This window comes from Rhinoderma darwinii, chromosome 2 (assembly GCF_050947455.1).
Source record: "Rhinoderma darwinii isolate aRhiDar2 chromosome 2, aRhiDar2.hap1, whole genome shotgun sequence".
Classification (NCBI taxonomy): domain Eukaryota; kingdom Metazoa; phylum Chordata; class Amphibia; order Anura; family Rhinodermatidae; genus Rhinoderma; species Rhinoderma darwinii.
This window is the reverse complement of record NC_134688.1, coordinates 332,125,860-332,147,120: the sequence shown is the minus strand read 5'-3', so window position 1 is coordinate 332,147,120 and position 21,261 is coordinate 332,125,860. Positions and strand designations below refer to the sequence as shown.

Sequence of the window (21,261 nt, the reverse complement as noted above, 5' to 3'; positions counted from 1 at the left end):
GGCCAGCACCCACAAATTCCTCTCCCGATCCCTGTTTGGCAGCAGACTCGATCCTGCTGGCGGTTGACCGCATGAAGCGGAAGGCGGACACAAGGAGAAGAGAACCTCCTCAGTTTCTTCCTGGCACAAAAGTCTGGCTGTCCGCCAGGAATATTAGACTGAGGGTGCCGTCGTACAAATTTGCTCCCAGGTTCCTCGGTCCCTTCGAGATCCTGCAGCAGATCAACCCTGTCGCCTACAAGCTTCAGCTGCCTCCTACCCTCAAGATCCCCAACTCCTTCCATGTTTCTCTCCTGAAACCAGTGGTTCTGAACCGCTTTACCAAGACTCCAAGCCCTGCGGTTGCCTCCAGCGGCCCTTCAGACACCTTCGAGGTTAAGGAGATCTTGGACACCAAGATAGTGAGAGGATAGACTTTTTATTTGGTGGATTGGAGGGGGTTTGGTCCAGAAGAGAGGTCCTGGGAGCCAGAGGAGAATCTCAACGCTCCTACCCTCATTAAGAGGTTTCGCTCTCATTCTGGTCCCAAGAGGAGGGGGCGTAAGAGGGAGGATACTGTAACGTCCGTGGTCGCTGACCACAAACTCCTTCTATCAAGAGATGTCTGCAGATACGGCCATCCTGCTCCACAGTGATCACCAGGGTGCGCTCACAAGCTCAGTCCAGACTTAAGAAGCCAGAGCGCACGCATGTTGGAGATTGAGCTAATTGCTCCCAGAGTACCCTGGGCTGTAAGAAGGTCCCAACCCCATACTCCCACGCCTGAGCGTTGTTGCCGTATTCCAAGTTTGTCTTGCAAATGGTCCCCTAGTGTTTCCTGCTCCCTGTGTTCCCTGTTCTTGTATCCTGTAACCTGTATCCTGATCTAGAGCCATGCTGAGCAGTAGCCGTGCTTTATACCACGCCTTGTCCTGCTTCTCCACGCCTGACGTCTACCTGCTGCCTAGTTCCTGCCAAGGCTGCCTTGCTACTGTCCGAGCTGCCACAGGTACCCTATATGAACTATAGACTCTGACCTGCGCCCTGTTGGCCAGCTGCCATACCGCCAAGGTCCACGAACCCTACATGACAATTATGTTATCTAAGAGGGGAGGATTGTAATGTATTGACTGTTATGTCTGTTCAGTGTTACTAGATGGCACTGTAAATGGGAGGATTTAAAAAAAACAAAAAAAAAACAATGTCAGTTATCTGTATGTTCGTTTTAATGTATGTAGACTTGTTGGTTTTTATTCCCATTCTCCATTTTGTTGACCAATAAAAATATTATGTATATCATTGTTGTCGCATCGTTATCATTTTCAATCATAATTCAGTACTAAACATAACAAAAAGGATGTCAAACAGGATGGTGCAACAGGATGCCTATCATGTACATTCCTGTTGCTATAGACTTCTATTTTCTATTGTCGAACACGACAGAAAAATTAGACGGCCTTTGTTTGTCTGTCCTGTTAAAAAAAATGGATCCTAATGGAAGCAAGACAAGTGGGCACTTTTTGGCATTACGAAAGCCCCATTGAAAACCAAAGCATTCGTTAACGATTGTTTACCAAATGTTCACTAAAGGGCCTCAGAGGTGGAATCCCATTGGCAACTCTTTCACTTTCCCTTTCCCAGCAAAATGTATCTGTCCAAGTAACCCTTCTAAGAATCCCTTATCATGAGTAAAAAGTTAAAAAAAAATTTTTACTTTCTCAGTCAGGACACGTAATTGATTTATTCTTTTTGCAGCTGTTAAAAAGTCTGGTTTCCATAGTGACATCAGCGTCCCCATGCTTCCATCTACTTCTTTTCACAACAGTAGCTGTTCCCCACTCCCACACAGCCAAAAGAAGACAAAGAGACCTTTCTCACTCACAAGAAAGAAGAAAACATGAGACCGCCTTTGACCAGCAGGAAGACTTTATTCTACAGATTAACCTTTTATCTTACTCTAATACATGGAAATGTGATTGTAATGTCAAATAGACAAATAGTGGTAGAGTCTATGAGCCGTGAATGGCTGTAAATAGAAAGAGGTTTATGTTATGTTTATTACTATAAATAAAAGAATTATCAGTATATTTTAGAGTATAAAATTGTATCATAGATGCGGGTTCCCAAGCTTCATTATATTATGTAAATTAATGTGTCTATGTAAGAAAACTGAGATATTAGATCAGTTAGAAGATCAGCAGTAGCTCCAATACTCTACAGCTCTTTCTTAATTTGTTAGCTAGTTTTAATTATGTATGAAAAAAGGCTTGGGACAAAAATGTTAATACATACATAGAAGATACAATACAAGTTTATTTATAATGGCCCTTAGGGCCTTCACACAGCCATTATTGTGGTCAATGGTTTATCCACATTTTTCTTGCCAAAAATGGGACAGAAACCCAAGAGAGAAAAAAAACACCCTTAAAGGGGTTTGCTGGTTTTAAATAAATACAGTTTTACACAATATGAATAAAATATAATCAACGTAAATATTGCCCAAAACGAGGAACATAAAAACAAAGCCATTTTTGATACATTGTAGTTAGTAGAATCTGTGGTTCTTCTATCAGACATTTTTTGTTTTTTGTTTGTTTTGTTGGACTGAGGGGGTGACAGCAGAGTGAATATAGTCAGGTAGAGTTAGTCCTTTTTTATATGGGATGGATGTGTTTTGGATTTACGGTGCATATTCAGCACCAAAAATCTGTGACAATTTATAATACAATAAGGCTGAAAATCTAGTGGAAAAAAAATCTGCAGAATGCCCATTATGTCGCAGAGTCCTCACGGATTATCACCGCAGATTTCACCCTCTGCCATCATCAACAAGATCCATTTAGGGTCTCTAAATGTATAATGCCACTATTTATGTTGTTAAAACATGGGTAAAAATGTAAAAAAAAAAATATATATAATAAAGCACTGTACAGAATAGAAAAAAACAACTTTTAATAGCTAAGAAAAATAAGTTATTACCATTTAACCAACATGTACTGTTAATGGTCATTAAAAAAATTACCTCCAGTATTAAGGGGTTAAGGACCTTGAAAATGCTGAACGAATACAAGCATGAAATACATCTGTGTGAATGAGGCCATAGCTGCACTTTTCAGAGTTCACAGGTGCTGTGTGTGGGGTATAATCTCCCAAAAGTGGAGCTTCACTTTAAGGGTATGTTCACAGGAGGTCATTACGTTCGTAATTGACGGACGTATTTCGGCCGCAAGTACCGGACCGAACACAGTGCAGGGAGCCGGGCTCCATGCATCATACTTATGTACGACGGTAGGAGTCCCTGCCTCGCTGCCGGACAACTGTCCCGTACTGTAATCATGTTTTCAGTACGAGACAGTTGTCCGGCAGCGAGGCAGAGACTCCTAGCGTCGTACATAACTATGATGCTAGGAGCCCGGCTCCCTGCACTGTGTTCGGTCCGGTACTTGCGGCCGAAATACATCCGTCAATTACGGACGTAATGACCTCGTGTGAACATACCCTTACTCACTCTCAGCACTAAGCACAGAGGTTATATGCCAAGAGAACTGAATTTCAAAAGGTTACTAGATGACCATTATGGGATGTGTGTTCTGAATGGCAGGGGCCCCAGGAACCTTTGATTCTAACAGTTTTGTATTTGTTATTAGGTAGACGCCTTCTTTTAAAGTTACAGCAACAAATACACATACAAAATACCCAGAATTTGACATTTGTTCATATATTTTCAAATTTGGCATGAGCTGAATGTAAGCACATTTTCTATTTCTTACTAAACATACCGGATGAGAATGACAGGCTTTATTTCCGTCTCAGTACTTCTTTTTCCTGCCCATCTTCCTCCGCAGAGCATCGTGACTGTTTTCTGCTGACAGTTTACATGCATATACCGTTTGCTGTAGGTGCATTTTACAAGCATTATAGCATTTCTAAACTTGTGGACAAGAGGTCTGTGCTAAATGTGAAATGGGGGAACAGTTTTCTATGAAGAAGGTGTTTTCTAGGGGTCTGCACTCTAGCGCCCTCTAGTTTATCTTGTGTTGTTTAGTCTAAATTAACCAGCACTAAAATGACACTTTACTTTTATATTCACTCAGTTTAATCTAATCTGTTCATCTCAAACCAAAACACATGCACATTACTGACTGGTTGTCCTTTATTTACCATGTATTACATATTCCCTTCTTGTTAGGTTACGAGGATGAGATCACTACCAGTATCTATATAATTTGCATTCATTTTCTCTTACTTAGCAGGGGGTGCCCAGCTGTAATGTGGAATGATTTTCACCAGAAGAAGGGTTAAGCGGTTCCAATTTTGCACTAGTTTCATCAGCTTTCTGTACAGCGCTGGGTTTACCCTCATCATCACAGCAACAACAGCAGCAATCTAGAAAAGCCTGTCCTAGTGGTTTAGAGACACATAAGAGGAGAACGGGTGTTGCTGCGCACTTCAAGAATAAGAAGAACTGAGTGATAAGTGTCAAGTGATTCTCAGGGAGATCCAGACTGGTATAGGCCATCAAGATATTTGTGATATTTTCAGGAAGGATGCAAACTCCATATACAATAGCTAGACCTGCCACTATCCAGCTCAGCTGACGTTGACATTGGCTATTTTTTATGTTCTTTGTGTTTCCAACAATTCGCAGAGTCACCAGTAGCGATGTCATAGTAAAAAGGAGGGGTAGACAGAAGTAGCAGCCGAGGAACCACCACATGCGAGCATGCTTGTATGTGAGAACTAACGAGTGCACAACTGGAAGCAGATCAGGAGAGGGATGCATTACACAGGAATCACTGATTAACCCCGATAAGGGAGAGCGCTCCTGGTTCAACTGCCACAAAAGGATTTCGGGGAGAGCTAGAGTCAGAGATCCAACCCAGATAACCGATACCTTTCCCAGGATGGACTGGCATTGCTCCACTGGTCTAGGAGATAACTGAGATGAAGTTATTGACTGGAAGCGATCAATGCCCAGTGCACATAAGGAGAATGTCGTAATGCCAAGGGAAGAAACCTGTGCCAAAAGAAAAACACAACATAAACCATTTTGTAGCACTAATAGTTTTAAGCTTTATAGTATTCAGTAGATTCAAAATCGATACAACCTGGCACATAGGTACCTCACTCCTCATAGACAGATGTTCTAACTATACAGCGCTTTCCAGCAGCCAAAGATGTAACACTTCATAGATATCAGACCAGACCTCAAAGTGTTAAAGAGTACTATTAAACATTGAAGGAAATTCGCTAGAATAAGAGAACAAAGGGTTACATCGCTCTACCATGCAATGTGGCTGGTATTACCACTCAGCCCCATTCAAGACCACCGTCTTTCTAAATATTGCAGCCATTTGGAAATGCGTACTAGAAGCCAAGGCAGCATTGTTGGAATTTCCTACAAGGCTATAACTTGATGGGTGTGAAGGTGGAGACAATAAAGATGTGTGATAAAGGGCTTTTTCCCTGAGAATATTTAGTTCAATTCAAAGCAGACAATATATTGTATGTCAACTCAACTGTAGAAAAGCAGGTCATCTATTCACCTGATCCCTGTGATGTCATTGCTAGTGAGATCAGTGTAGTAGTAGGCAGCTTGTTATACAATTGATCCCCGGAGCACTTAATATAATACCTGCACTGGAGTTTATGAGTAGATTTTTAGGTTTTCTACCTATTCAACAAACTCAGAAACAGAAGTACTGGGAATTTCGAGGAATAGCCTCTTTATCAAGCACCCTTCAAAGTATCAGCTACCCACTTAAATATGGTACTGGTCTAAGAAAGGACTAAATAACTAAAACTGGAATATCATAGTCATATGAATATGACTCACCCAGCAGGATTTGCTGCACACAGGGGATGCATTTAGTGCAGCAGAAAACCTTTGCTGCAACTCTTCATTCAGTTTATTATTTTTTTTAAAAAGTGCTCTGCTACTCTTTATAGTAAAATTTTTTTCTTCACTTTCCCGATACCTACCTACATTTCTTTTCACCTAAACAGGCCATTAGTGACAAGACATTTATAGAATACATCTGGAGGATTCTATACATTGGCATAATGCTATTATTATTACTATTATCACTACCATTAATATTATAACATTAAAACATTATAATAATAAGAAGAATAATAAAAACACAGGTAGATTGATATTGCAAGTAAAGTAGCTAATGGGGATGTAGGTTTGGATAATTAGCCTCTAGTGGGTTGTCCAGGGAATAAACATTTCTGATGCTGGCCTGCTCGGTCCCTGTCTACGTTCATATCTTACGGATAATGAATCATTCATAGGGGCAACATGACATGTGAACACGATGGCCGATCGTCACCCACTCAGATGACGTCACTATGGTCTATTAAGTGATACAAACAGAGAGCAGTACAGCCCCTGGCGGTGATGGCAGACTATAGTTTATTTACTTTGACGTGCTGTAAGAGTGCCATGGAGAGTTTATGCTCCCCACTTCTGCCCTGGTTTCTTTTCAGATCACTCCCTATAGTAGGAAATATTGTAACATGGGTGCTAGATGCTAAGGAACTACATATGATGTGCTCAGAGATGCTCCAAGACCTGGTATTTAGAGGGCGCAAGGCCCTTCTGCAACGTAAGAAAACACTTGCATTCTAAATGGCATAGTGTAGGTTGGGCCTCTATTACAGATTTTGCGCTGGGGCCCAGGGGCTTCGAGCTATGCCTCTGGATGTGCTTCCCTATTACATTTGCAAATATACCTGCATATCATAGCTACACTTATTACGCATTATTAGGTCCCTTTAAGGCACCATTACTAGCTTCCCCTCATTGTTATATCACTACTGCCTGTTTTTTAATACTGCAGCAAAGGCAACAGCATGATAGGAATGGACGATGGCGCACAGCTCAATAGAAAAGAGAGCTCTGATACACTTAAGAAGCCCTGCACCTGGGTATGTAGCACATGAACAGGACAGGTTTTAAGACAATGAATGATTCAATTTTCTGACAGCAACCAGATCTAAAAGTAATGTGAGGAACGCAAACACAAAGTATACTAGAAAGTTGTATTTCTTTTCAATATATAGAATCCCCTTTAATTTGTGATCAGGACCCACTAATCTTAAAAACTAGCGCTGACATGGGATTACTTTGACCATACTGCTTTTAAATGACGTCATAGGGATTACTAAGGAACCATATAAAATTATAAGGTGGCATAGAAAGGACAATAATTTAGCTCATGCCTTTATGGGGATAACAATCAGCTTCAACCAATGCAAATCTAGATTTTATTTCCCTGATTTGAAACTGTTATCCTTGTTATCATTATGATCATAGCATTTTTATTATAAAACTATGCAAATATTATATCTACTGATTATTGCTAGGATGGGAAATCTTAAAGAGACTTGTATCAGGAATAAAGCTTTTTGGCTATGGTAGCAAGTCTAACTTACTTTTGCTTTATTGGGTTTTCTGTTTGCATATAAATAAGTATAAAAAAATGAAATTCTTACCTCCATAAATGGTACAATGCGACAAGAGAGGACCCCAAGAAGTCTTCGATGTGTGATCTCTTGGAAGACAACTACAGGCAAACAGAAGAATATTAGCAGAAAGTCCCACAGTGCAACACCAGCCAGGATGGAGTCCCAAGCACTCTTCATAGACATGCTATGCCACACAATGCACATGATGGACAAGTTGCCAACAATGCCCACAGCAAATACCACTAGTGACAGAACAAGCACTCCATAAGCACTGAGTGAGTTCTCACTCAGAGGATACAATGAGTTTATCAGCTTTGGTCCCCAGGTGGGTGATTGTGAGGAGTCATTTTGCATCCTTTTTACATCTGCTAATCCAGTGGTTGGTGAATAGATAAGCCTTGGGTATCCTAAATTCCCAGTATCTTTCTTGGATCCTTCTCCTTGTGCCCCTCTCCTGACTCTAGGTTTGGCAGCCGCATGCTTAACCCTCTGTACTGCTGTTGAGTGCCTGCTTTCTTCCCTACAAGAACTGTTCTTCAAGTTTGAAAAATGAAAAAACAGAAGAAACAGAAAAGAATTAAATAAAACTCTTGAAAGTTTCATACTTTAAGACGACAAAATACCCTTCTTAACAGCAGAGAGCAGAGAGCTGAGATAAAGCAGGATACTGCGGAGAGAAACTCTACTCTATAGAGTAACACAAAGAGGCACTTATTCCTCTGTGAATGCTTCACAATGTCTTTCCCACATGACCTGATACTGTGCCAGACACTTTCCTCATTCCTATTTACATACATTGTGTACCAGCCTCGGCTTTCTGCTCTCTGGCACCTACTAGTGGTGTGACGTTACTTGTTATTAATCGTAAGATCCATTTTACATACAAATATTTTTCTAAAAACTTTGAGACAATATCAAGAACATTTAAATAAACATTCTGTATGCCCTTCCAACATAGACAACATGCCACCATGACATTTCTCACCACAGGATCCAAAATAATAATAAGAACAAATGTCATTTGAAGATTAACATAGTGCACTAGTTTTCAGGGCAAACATTTAATATTTGACCTAGAAGATAACGACTATTATTTCATCACAATAGCTGTCATTGTGACATCACAATAGCAACCATTGTGACATCACAATAGAGACCATTGTGACATCACAATAGTGGTCATTGTGACATAAAAATAACAACCATTGTGACGTCACAATAGCGACCATTGTGATATCACAATAGCAACCATTGTGACATCACAATAGCTATCATTGTGACATCACAATAGCAACCATTGTGATATCACAATAGCGACCATTGTGACATCACAATAGTGACTATTGTGACATCACATTAGTGACCATTGTGCTATAACAATAGCAGCCATTGTGACATCACAATAGCTATATTTGTGAATCACAATAGCAACCATTGTGTCATCACCATAGCGACCATAGTGACACCACATTAGCGACCATTGCAACATCACAATAGCGACCATTGTGACATCACAATAGCGATCACTGTGACATCACAATAGTGACCATTGTAAAATCCCAATAGCGACCCTTGTGATATCACAATAGTGAACATTGTGACATCACAATAGCGACTATTACTACATGACAATAGCAACAATTGTGATATAACAATAGCGACCATTGTGATATCACAATTGTGACCATTGTTACATCAAAATAGTGACCATTGTGACATCACAATAGTGACAATTGTGACATTATAATAGCGACCATTGTGACATCACAAAAGCGACCATTGTGACATCATAATAGCTATGATTGTGACATCACAATAGTAACCATTGTTACATCACAATAGTGACCATTGTGACATAACAATACTGACTATTGTGGTGATATCACAATAGCTATTATTTTGACATCACAAAAGTGACCATTGTGACATAACAATAGCGACTATTACATCACAATAGCGACAATAATTACATCACAATAGCGACCATTGTGACATTACAATAGCGTAAGGGCGGATTCAGACGAACGTGGTTTTCGTCCGTGCAGCCCGCGTGGTATTCACGCGGGTCGCACAGACTTAAACAAGTCTATGGGGCAGTGCAGACAGTCCGTGAGTTTTGCGCAGCGTGAGTCCGCTGCGTAAAACTCACGACATGTTCTATATTTAGGCGTTTTTCGCGCACCACGCACCCATTGAAGTCAATGGGTGCGTGAAAATCACGCATGCCCCACGGAAGCACTTCCGATGGATGCGCGTTATTCGCGCAACAGCAGTAAAAGAATGAATGTAAATAGAAAAGCACCACGTGCTTTTCTGTTTACAAACATCCAAACGGAGTGTCATAATGATGGCGGCTGCGCGAAAAGCACGCAGCCGCGCATCCATATGAACAGGACACACGGAGCTGACACGCTGCTGCCACGCGCGCAAAACGCAGTGTTTTGTGCGCACGCAAAACGCTCACGTTCGTCTGAATCCGCCCTAAGAAAAACGAAAATAGACCTTAATTGGCATATGGGTGCGACGTGCAAAAAAGACGCTTTCAAAACCTTTATGTAGACAAGAGTATAAATATATATTGCATGTATCCATTAAAGACAATCCTTTTAGTGAGGGAAAAAAATTATATATTTTCCTTTAAATATTTTCAAAGTGATGTACAAAAATACGCACTATAGCAATAGTGTGTAGTACAAAGGCATGTTCAGATGTGGCAGAATTGCTGCAGACACTGTTCGCATCAATGCCGCACATAATCCGCGTTGCGGATTCCGTTGCGGATTTGGCTAAATTGTTAGGTAAAATGCTGCGGATTTATCATTGCGGATTCAGGTTCGGATCACACCCTGCTCTCTTTCAAACATTGCATCCCAGTCTGGGTATAGACCTTGACACACATAGGTCCAGCATTGATCCCGTGTGTTGCGCTCATTATACCCTGCACTGGAGGTGTCCCACAATTTGGGACGGTTATGTACCTGAAAAACAAATAGACAGTGCTTATTGAAGTTTGATTTGTAATTATGAATAATGTTATATGTTTATCTTTGTTATAATGTTTACATACTGCAGATGCTGCTAGTCAGACATCATACATACAAGTAAACTAGTGAAAACATGACATAAACATGTATAGTTACTTACAAGGTTAATAAGAGTGGACACTTCCATATCCATTCGCCTATATCTGGCCATGGTAATAGCTCTGTGTTCATGTAATAAGCCTGGAAGGTGAAAATGGAGGTTTTCTCTTCCTCATCAGAGTGATGAAATATCCTGTTCCTGAAAGAAATCCACAATGCAACATACAGCAAATCCGCAACACACATTACATTTGCGGATTTCATTGCGTAATTTTGAAACTCCATTGAAGTAAATGGGGAAATTCCGCAACAAGTCTGCAACAAGTCCGCAACAACAAGTCTGAAAATTCCGCACCGCAGCCTATGTTGCACAGCGGAGTTTTCCGCAATGTCTGCACGAAGTTAACTAAAAAGGTGTTGAAACCAATGGACACACTGTCTGCTGCGGATTTCCACTGTGGACTGTCCGCAGCGGAATTCCACAGCAATTCTGCCACGTCTGAACGTGCACTAAAGGTAAAAGTCACCCAATATGCTGGAGTCCTGCTATATGAGATCTTCCGGTAGATGTTGCCTTTTTCCAGATGGATCTGTAAGAGGAGTCCTGCAGAGATTCACGTTAGGAGACAGAAAAGGTGTCTGACTGCGCCAAGTGCTGGTGCAACGTTTTGGGTCCGCCGCTTTTTTTTTGACCATTGTGACATAACAATAGCAGCCATTGTGACATCACAATAGCTATATTTGTGATTCACAATAGCAACCATTGTGTCATCACCATAGCGACCATTGTGACACCACATTAGCGACCATTGTGACATCACAATAGTGACCCTTGTGACATCACAATAGCGACCATTGTGACATCACAATAGCGACCATTGTGACATTACAATAGCCACCATTGTGACATCACAATAGCGACCATTGTGACATCACAATAGCAACCATTGTGACATTACATTGCCGACCATTGTGTCATCACCTTAGCGACCATTGTGACACCACATTAGCGACCATTGTGACATCACAATAGTGACCCTTGTGACATCACAATAGCGACCATTGTGACATCACAATAGCAAACATTGTGACATCACAATAGCAACCATTGTGACATCACAATAGCAACCATTGTGACATTACATTGCCGACCATTGTGACATCACAATAGCGACCATTGTGACATCAAAATAGCGACAATTGTGACATTACTACATGACAATAGCAATAACTGTGATATTACCATAGCGACCATTGTGATATCACAATAGCGACCATTCTGACATCAAAATAGTGACCATTGTGACATCACAATACTGACCATTGTGACATCACAATAGCTATTATTGTGACATCACAAAAGCGACCATTGTGACATAACAAAAGCGACTATTATATCACAAAAGCGACCATTGTGACATCACAATAGCAACTATTATTACATCACAATAGCAACCACTGTGACATTACAATAGCGAGCATTGTGACATCACAATAGCGACCATTGTGACAAAAGAATAGCGACCATTGTGACATCACAATAGCAACTCTTGTGACATCACAATAGCGACCATTGTGACTTTGTGAAATCACAATAGCGTCCATTTTGACATCACAATAGCTACCATTGTGACATCACAATAGTGACCATTGTGACATCACAATATTAAAACCTTTTGACTTTATTGTCGATTTCATAGATTTTGCAGAAATATACGTCTTCGAATGTATTTTATTGACAAATCGAAAATCAAAGAATCTAAAGTTAAAGGAAATGTGTCGCTAGAATTTTTTTTTCTTTAGTTAAACAGTTAGTATATAAATGATTACACATTGTTCTAATTTTTTAAATTTTTTTCACAAGTCAGGAAATATAAATTAGATTCTAATTTAAAACATTTCCATGTGCTGGTCACTAGAGGGAGCAATTCCCAAAATTGCAGCATTGGAATGTGGTAAAGCAACCTCATTGCTTTATGCTGCAAAATTGGAGAAGACACACTCTCTCTAGTGTGCTCAAACAATCCCCCCTCCTTTCTCCTGGCTAGTGCCAGGAGAAAGGAGGGGGTTGAATGTTCAAACCTCCTACACTGTGTGCCGCCATTTTTTGAGCGAATGCACAGTGTAGTAGGATTAGATACAGTAGTAATCACACAGTATAACACGAACATACACACACATCACATACACAAACATAACTTACCTGCTCCTGCCGCCGTCCGGTCACTGACGCTGCCGCTGGCTCCGCTCCCTGTCCTTGCTTCTGAACATAACACACTGTTTTCTTTATTTCAAGATACAGTCAAAAATGAAGTTACATCAAAATGGGACAAGATTTCGAAAAAACAACATTCCAATTTAAATAAACAAGAATTTCGGTCAATAAAGAAACTGAAGTAAAATGAGTCAATTATAATAAAGGGAGCAGATAAAGGAGGAGCTACAGTTATCATGGACAGCAATTATTATTGTGAAGAAACCAAAAGACAGCTATCTGATTGTAATATATATAAAAAATTAAAAGGCCAACTACCGTGTTTCCCCGATAGTAAGACACCCCCGATTGTAAGACGTATCGGGGGTTTCAGGGGGGTCAACTAATATAAGCCGTACCCCGAAAGTAAGACATATGTCTTACTTTCGGGGGAAACACGGGGGTATTGCCGCCTCCTGCCCACTTCCGCGCCGCCCCCCTCTCCATACGTCACCGCGCCAGATATATCCGTCCTCAGCAGCTGCTAGTTCGCGCAGGAGGACGGATATATCCGTCCTGTGATGGCGCGGGTACTGAGACTGTACCCACGCGATCAGCGGCAGGAGCACGGCTGTTATACACAGCCTGGCTCCTGCTGCAACTGCCGGAATCGAAGCGCGCGCCGATTCCGGCAGTTTAACCCATTAAATGCCGCTGTCAATAGTGACAGCGGCATTTAATGTGTTTGACAGAGGGAGGGAGCTCCCTCTGTCACCCGATCGGCGCCCCCGCAAACAAATCGCGGGTCGCCGTCGGGTTTCCATGACAGCCGGGGGTCTAACAAAGACCCCCAGGTCTGCCTTCAGCATCTGCCTGTTAGGCGATGCCGGAGGCATGACCTAATAGGTTGCCTGTCAGTTTTACACTGACAGGCAATAATGCTTCGGTATACTAAGTATACCAAAGCATTATATATGCGATCGGCACATCGCATAGTGAAGTCCCCTGGTGGGACTAAAAAAAAAAATGTAAAACAGTTAAATAAAGTTTGTGAAAAAAAAAAATAATAATAATTCGACTATTTTTTCCCAATATAAGACATACCCCGAAAGTAAGACATAGTGGGGCTTTTGGGGATAAAAAGAAAGTAAGACACTGTCTTACTTTCGGGGAAACACGGTAGCAACTTTAAAAAGGAGATCGACGTAATAATACAGGATGCCTTTTTATTAGGCATTATCGATCAAGATTTGAAAACTGCACTCATTAATAAATATTCAAGAGTACCAATATTCTATCTCTTCCCTAAAATACATAAAAATGTTAATAAACCACAAGGAAGACCTATAGTATCAGGCATTAATTCCATCCTTCAGCCTCTAGCTATTTATGTTGACTCCTTTTTACAAAAAGTTGTTACTAAGTTACCAAATTATCTTAGAGATACTACTGACTTCTTACATAAAATATCTAATATCCCCATTCATGCACATAGCATACTATGTACACTTGACATTAAAAGCTTGTACACTAATATTCCTTATAATGAAGGCATGATAGCTGTCAGGCAAAAATTGTGTGAAGACGGCACGCTTAATAACCAAAAAATCTAATTTATCCTATCCCTCGTCGATATCATACTGACTAAAAACTACTTCAGATTTAATGACGAATATTTTCTACAGCTGCAAGGTACCGCAATGGGGTCCTCTGCAGCACCAAGCTATGCTAATATCTTCATGACTTTTTTTCGAAACTACATATATCACTGAGTGCCCCTTTAAACAACATATATATGTATGGCTTCGCTACGTGGACGATGTGTTCCTATTATGGAATGGTAACAGAGAGGATCTTAATACATTTATCTCATATATTAATAAATGTCATAATTTAATTGAATTCTCTCTTGAATTTAATAAAAATAAAATACACTTTTTAGATGTTAAAATCATTAAAACCGAAGACAATAATCTAATCACTAACCTATTTTCTAACTCCACAGATAAAAATAATCTATTAAGAAAGGACAGTTGTAAAGGATCTGCCAGACACAGCTTCTGTGTCAACGCCCATAGGTAATCAGTCTGCACCTGCTTCTATGTCTGTGAGACTGACTCCATCTTCCACCACTGAGGATGGCAGGCTTAGGAGTGGGAGAGCCTATCACAGCCTGGCCAGACGGAGCTAGCTCCCGCCCTCTGTCTATTTATACCTGCCTTTCCTGTTCCTCCTTTGTTTGTGCTCTTCTCTGCTGGTTTCCTGGCCCTGCTGCAGCTTCTTGAACTACGACCCTCTGCTTGTTATTGACCTTGGCTTTACTAACCACTCTTCTGCTTTGCGTTTTTGTACCTCGCTCATCTCCTGGTTTGACTCGGCTCGTTCACCTCGCTTGTTGCTCACGGTGTTCCCGTGGGCAACTTCCCCATTTCCCCGGCTTCTTTGTACCCTTGTCTGTTTGTCTGTCGTGCACCTATTGAGTGTAGGGACCGTCGCCTAGTTGTACCCCGTCGCCTAGGGCGGGTCGTTGCAAGTAGGCAGAGACTGAGTGGCGGGTAGATTAGGGCTCACCTGTCTGTCTCCCTACCCCGACATTACATAAAGACCGAAAAATGTGTGTTTGGGGTGCAGGAGATACCATTTTTGGGTCAAATCCTCATTCCTCATGAATTCCGCATGGACCCCGCCAAGGTCCAGGCTGTGGCGGAATGGGTCCAACCTGCCTCCCTGAAGGCGTTACAGTGCTTCCTGGGGTTCGCTAATTATTACAGGAGATTTATTGCTAACTTCTCGGTCATCGCTAAGCCTCTTACGGATCTCACTCGCAAGGGTGCTGATCTCCTCCAATGGCCTCCTGAGGCTGTCCAGGCTTTTGAGGTCCTTAAGAAGTGCTTTATCTCGGCCCCTGTGCTGGTTCAGCCCAACCAAATGGAGCCATTTATCGTGGAGGATGACGCGTCCGAGGTGGGAGTGGGGGCTGTCTTGTCCCAGGGTACCAGGTCCCTCACCCATCTCCGTCCCTGTGCCTACTTCTCCAGGAAGTTTTCGCCCACTGAGAGTAACTATGATATTGGCAACCGCGAACTCTTAGCCATTAAATGGGCATTTGAAGAGTGGCGCCACTTCCTGGAGGGGGCTAGGCACCAGGTAACGGTCCTTACCGACCACAAGAATCTGGTTTTCCTAGAATCTGCCTGGAGGCTAAACCCGAGACAAGCTCGATGGGCGTTATTTTTTACGAGATTCAACTTTTTGGCCTCCTATAGGGCTGGGTCTAAAAATATTAAGGCTGATGCACTGTCGCGTAGCTTCATGGCCAGCCCTCCTTCGGAGGAAGATCCTGCTTGTGTTTTGCCTCCAGGTATAATCATTTCCTCTATTGATTCTGATTTAGTCTCTGAAATTGCAGCTGATCAAGGTTCAGCTCCCGGGAACCTTCCTGAGAACAAGCTGTTTGTTCCCCTGCAATTCCAGCTAAGGGTACTTAGTGAAAATCATGACTCCGCACTATCTGGTCATCCAGGCATCCTGGGTACCAAGCACCTCATTGCCAGAAACTATTGGTGGCCTGGGTTGCCTAAAGACGTTAAGGCCTACGTCGCCGCTTGTGAAGTTTGTGCTAGGTCCAAGACTCCCAGGTCCCGACCAGTGGGCTTACTATGTTCTTTGCCCATTCCCCAGAGACCTTGGACCCATATCTCCATGGATTTTATCACCGATTTGCCTCCATCTCAAGGCAAGTCGGTGGTGTGGGTTGTTGCAGACCGCTTCAGTAAGATGTGCCACTTTGTGGCCCTCAAGAAACTACCCAATGCTAAGACGTTAGCTACCTTGTTTGTCAAACACATCCTGCAGATAATCAGTCTGCACCTGCTTCTATGTCTGTGAGACTGACTCCATCTTCCACCACTCAGGATGGCAGGCTTAGGAGTGGGAGAGCCTATCACAGCCTGGCCAGACGGAGCTAGCTCCCGCCCTCTGTCTATTTATACCTGCCTTTCCTGTTCCTCCTTTGCTTGTGCTCTTCTCTGCTGGTTTCCTGGCCCTGCTGCAGCTTCTTGAACTACGACCCTCTGCTTGTTATTGACCTTGGCTTTACTAACCACTCTTCTGCTCTGCGTTTTTGTACCTCGCTCATCTCCTGGTTTGACTCGGCTCGTTCACCTCGCTTGTTGCTCACGGTGTTCCCGTGGGCAACTTCCCCATTTCCCCGGCTTCTTTGTACCCTTGTCTGTTTGTCTGTCGTGCACCTATTGAGTGTAGGGACCGTCGCCCAGTTGTACCCCGTTTCATAGGGCGGGTCGTTGCAAGTAGGCAGGGACTGAGTGGTGGGTAGATTAGGGCTCACCTGTCTGTCTCCCTACCCCGACATTACAACAGTGCTCATGCCCCACAGACCTTTAAAGGTATTCCTAAGGGACAATTCATATGCGCCCGCCGAATCTGCAGTACCGACACCGAATATCTCAAACAAAAAAACTAAATTATTGACAAATTTACTGATAGAGGATACCAAAAGAAAGAAATGATGAAAATAGGTTGTGAAATATTGGCTAACAATAAAGATGATTTACGAAAACGCAATGAAAAAGCTAAAAGTGAACAGCCACCAATGTTCATTTCAACTTATGATAAACATTCTAATCTTATTAAAACAACTATCATTAAATATTGGGACATGATGAAACATGATCAAAAAGGCATCTTGTTTAACCCCTTAAGGACGCAGCCTAATTTGGGCCTTAAGGCTCAGAGCCCATTTTTCAAATCTTACATATTTCATTTTATGTGGTAATAACGTCGGAATGCTTAAACCTATACAAGCGATTCTGAGATTGTTTTCTTGTAACACATTGGGCTTTATGTTAGTGGCAAAATTTGGACGATATATTCAGTGTTTATTGGTGAAAAATTGCAAAATTTAGAGAAAATGTATAAAAAAATTAGCATTTTTCAGAATTTAAATGCATCTGCTTGTAAAACAGACAGTTATACCACCCAAAATAGTTACTAGTTCACATTTCCCATATGTCTACTTTTTTTTTTTTAACAAATGTTTTTATTGTCATTTTCACCATAAACAATTCTTTTACAATGAAACAGAAACATCAAAGCGACAAGGGCATTGTGATAATAACAACAATTGATACTATAGCAGAAGATGCAGCTAATCCTGTGCATAAAAATCAGAAGTATATGGGCGTCCGCCATGTCAGTAGCTAGGTAAGGAACAATGCCCCTATCAGTACAGTAAATCATAAGAAAGAAAATAATAAAATAACAGCAAATCAAAAATAAATCAGCACTTTGCTCAAGTGCAAACAAAAGTTCCTATGTGGAACTTAGAGCCAGCCATGCTCCCCACATTCCCCAAAACACCGCCACCCAGCAAATATTGTATACCCTATTCCCTTGCGGTAGGTACAGGCATAAATGCCCCAGAGTGTATTAATGGGAAACCTGCGGTCCCGCCTAACAGGTTCCAAACACGTAGGTCCGGGTTTCACATATATTGTTATTATGACATCGGTGGTGATCCCATCAATACCCTTTCCTGGTACCACACAGTGCTCTGGAAATTGGTCTTGATAGCCTCCCTAACTCGTTGATGAAGAACAGAGATAAAACTACCCCAAGTGTCAAAAAAAGATTATATGAGCTCCGTCTTACGTATTGAGGTTTCCGTCCAGTCCATCCTGAACAAAACTGTGAATTTATCCAAAAACAATTGGAACGGCGGCGCTCGTTTTTGCAACCAAGTGGCATCATTAGGAACAAAGTTAGTCAGGTGTGTTAAAGTAAAAGTTCTTATTCTATCCCAAAATTGTTGTATTACCGGGCATGTCCACAAGCAGTGATATGTATTTTTAGGTGGCGTGGTGACTAAAAAACAGCAATTCTACGATTGTTTTTTTATTTGATTTTTTTTACAGCGTTCACTGTGCGCTATAAATGACATATTCACTTTATTCTGCGGGGCGATACGATTACGGCGATACCATATGTTAATAGTTTTTTTTATGTCTTATGGTGTTTGCACAATAAAATATGTTTTGTAAAAAATCATTCACTTTTTGTGTTATCTTATTCTAAGAGCCAGAACTTTTTTATTTTTCCATCAATAAAGCTGTGCGAGGACTTATTTTTTGCGTAACAAACTGTAGTTTCGATCATTACCATTTTTAAGTACATGCAACTTTTTGATCTCTTTTTATTCCATTCTTTTGGGAGGTGAAGTGACCAAACAATTGTGATTCTGGTACGGTTTATTATTTTCTTTTACGGCGTTCACCGTGCGGGATAAATAACAAAATTATTTTGTAGTTCAGGCTGTAATGGACGCGGTGATACCAATTATGTATAGTTTATTTGTTTATTTATCTATTTTTATTAATAATAAATGACTGATAAGGGAAAAAGGGGGATTTTTACTTTTATTACTTTTAAAACTTTTATTTTCTTATTTTTACACATCTTTTTTTACTTTTTTTTTTACTTTATTACTTTGTCCCACTAGTGGACTTGAGGGCAGGAGGCCCTGATCGCTATTCTAATATACTGCACTACATGCTGTGCAGCCCCAGTTACAGTGGAAAAACATGGTGTAAAAGAAAGAAAAAAAATATATAAGGTTCCCCAAAGGTCTTTTTTGACCTTTGAGGGACAGACCATAGTAATAAAAAAATAGTAAAGTGCAAAAAAAAATTAATAATAAATACACATAAAATACCCACCCCAAAAAAAAAACGTTCCCCCCGCCATTCATTGTTGTAACGCTAGCGCTGACCCAACTATCCTAATATAGACATGTAATATATTAAAATTTACAGTAAACAATGACGATTACAAATAAAAGGTCTATTTTAGGGTAAAACTATGTTATTACCAAAAAAAAATAGCTGAAACATAAAAAAGCTTATTTTTCTACTATTATTTTCAAACTTTATGAATAAAAATTCTAAAATAGCAAAAAAGGTGTGTATAAACACGATAAAAAAAGAAACCTGCATTGTCTACGGAAAAAACGTCGCAAAAATTGTAACACCCATTTGTTAATGCTTGCCCAAAAGGGTAGTTTTAAAAATAGTTACGGCGTGGCAGGGCGGCGGTGCAGAAGGGGGGCCCAAGTTTGGGTAACAGCCCAGGGCCCATGGTCTACTTAATCCGCCACTGATTGCAGTGTATTATAAAAGCGATCGGATAATCACATAGTGAAGTCCCCTAGTGGGACTAGTAAAAAAGTAAAAAAAAAAGTTTAATAAAAAGTGAAAAAAAAGTGAACATTTTTAAAAAAAAAACACTTTTTCCCCTTACAAAATGCTTTATTATTAAAAAACAAAATAAAGTAAAAAAGTTACACATATTTGATATCGCCGCGTCCGTAACCCCAAATATAAACGTATTACATCATTTAACCCGCACGGTGAACGTAATAAAAACTAAAATAAAAAAACATGCAATAATTGCTGTTTTCCTTGAATCCAGCCTTAGAAAAAATGTGATTAAAAAGTGATCATAAAGTCGCATCTACTCCAAAATGGTACCGATAAAAACTACAAGTCGTCCCGCAAAAAAAAGCCCTCATACAACCGCATCGGCGAAAAAATAAGAAAGTTATGGCTCTTCAAATATAGAGACAAAAAAGCAAATAATTTTGAAAATATAGTGTTTTACTTTGTAAAAGTAGTAAAACATAAAAAATCTATATAAATTTGGTATCGTTGCAATCGCAACAACCCGCTGAATAAAGTTATTGTGTTATTTATACCACACGGTAAACTGTGTACCGTATTTTCCGGACTATAAGGCGCACCGGATTATAAGGCGCACTTTCTATGAGCGCCTTATAAGCAATCATGTTTCATATATAAGGCGCACTGGATTATAAGGCGCAGCACATTACCGTTAAATAAACCATTGCTCAGACTGCAAGTCAAAATTTATTACACTTTTTAACAATAACTTGCAACTGGTTCAGCTGTAATTGCAAATCAAAACGTTTAGGGTATGTGCACACACACTAATTACGTCCGTAATTGACGGACGTATTTCGGCCGCAAGTCCCGGACCGAACACAGTGCAAGGAGCCGGGCTCCTAGCATCATACTTATGTACGACGCTAGGAGTCCCTGCCTTGCTGCAGGACAACTGTCCCGTAGTATAATCATGTTTACAGTACGGGACAGTTGTCCTGCAGCGAGGCAGGGACTTCTAGCATCGTACATAAGTATGATGCTAGGAGCCCGGCTCCTTGCACTGTTCGGTCCGGGACTTGCGGCCGAAATACGTCCGTCAATTACGGACGTAATTAGTGTGTGTGCACATACCCTTACCGTACTTTTTCAGTTCATTCCTAGGCGCACGGGGGGGAGGAGCATGGTGTGTGCTGTGGTATGCCGCCGCCGACCCCTGCCGCCCACGATAGAGGTAAAGGATCCTGTATGAACCCCTCTCTTTACTGTCGGGTTCATATATAAGGCGCACCGGATTATAAGGCGCACTTTCTATTTCTGAGAAATTCTCAGCATTTTA

At 41.0% G+C, this 21,261-nt stretch overlaps 1 protein-coding gene across 1 annotated transcript; it reads right to left on the bottom strand.

The window, feature by feature from the left end:
* Positions 1-4,118: 4,118 nt before the first annotated feature.
* On the bottom strand, positions 4,119-8,183 carry LOC142741267 (G-protein coupled receptor 37-like 1). The gene is made up of 2 exons (XM_075850660.1): positions 7,480-8,183; positions 4,119-4,996 (listed from the first exon to the last, which is right to left on the bottom strand). The coding sequence occupies exons 1-2, from the start codon at positions 8,053-8,055 to the stop codon at positions 4,226-4,228; spliced, it is 1,347 nt and encodes a 448-aa protein (XP_075706775.1). The 5' UTR covers positions 8,056-8,183; the 3' UTR covers positions 4,119-4,225.
* Positions 8,184-21,261: the final 13,078 nt, after the last annotated feature.

Excerpts from the sequence above, each read along its gene's own strand:
- LOC142741267 (XM_075850660.1), bottom strand. The coding sequence starts at position 8,055 with ATGAAACTTTCAAGAGTTTTATTTAATTCTTTTCTGTTTCTTCTGTTT. Across the intron at positions 4,997-7,479 it reads GCATTGTACCATTTATGGAG|GTTTCTTCCCTTGGCATTAC; the intron begins GTAAGAATTTCA and ends CTTTTGGCACAG.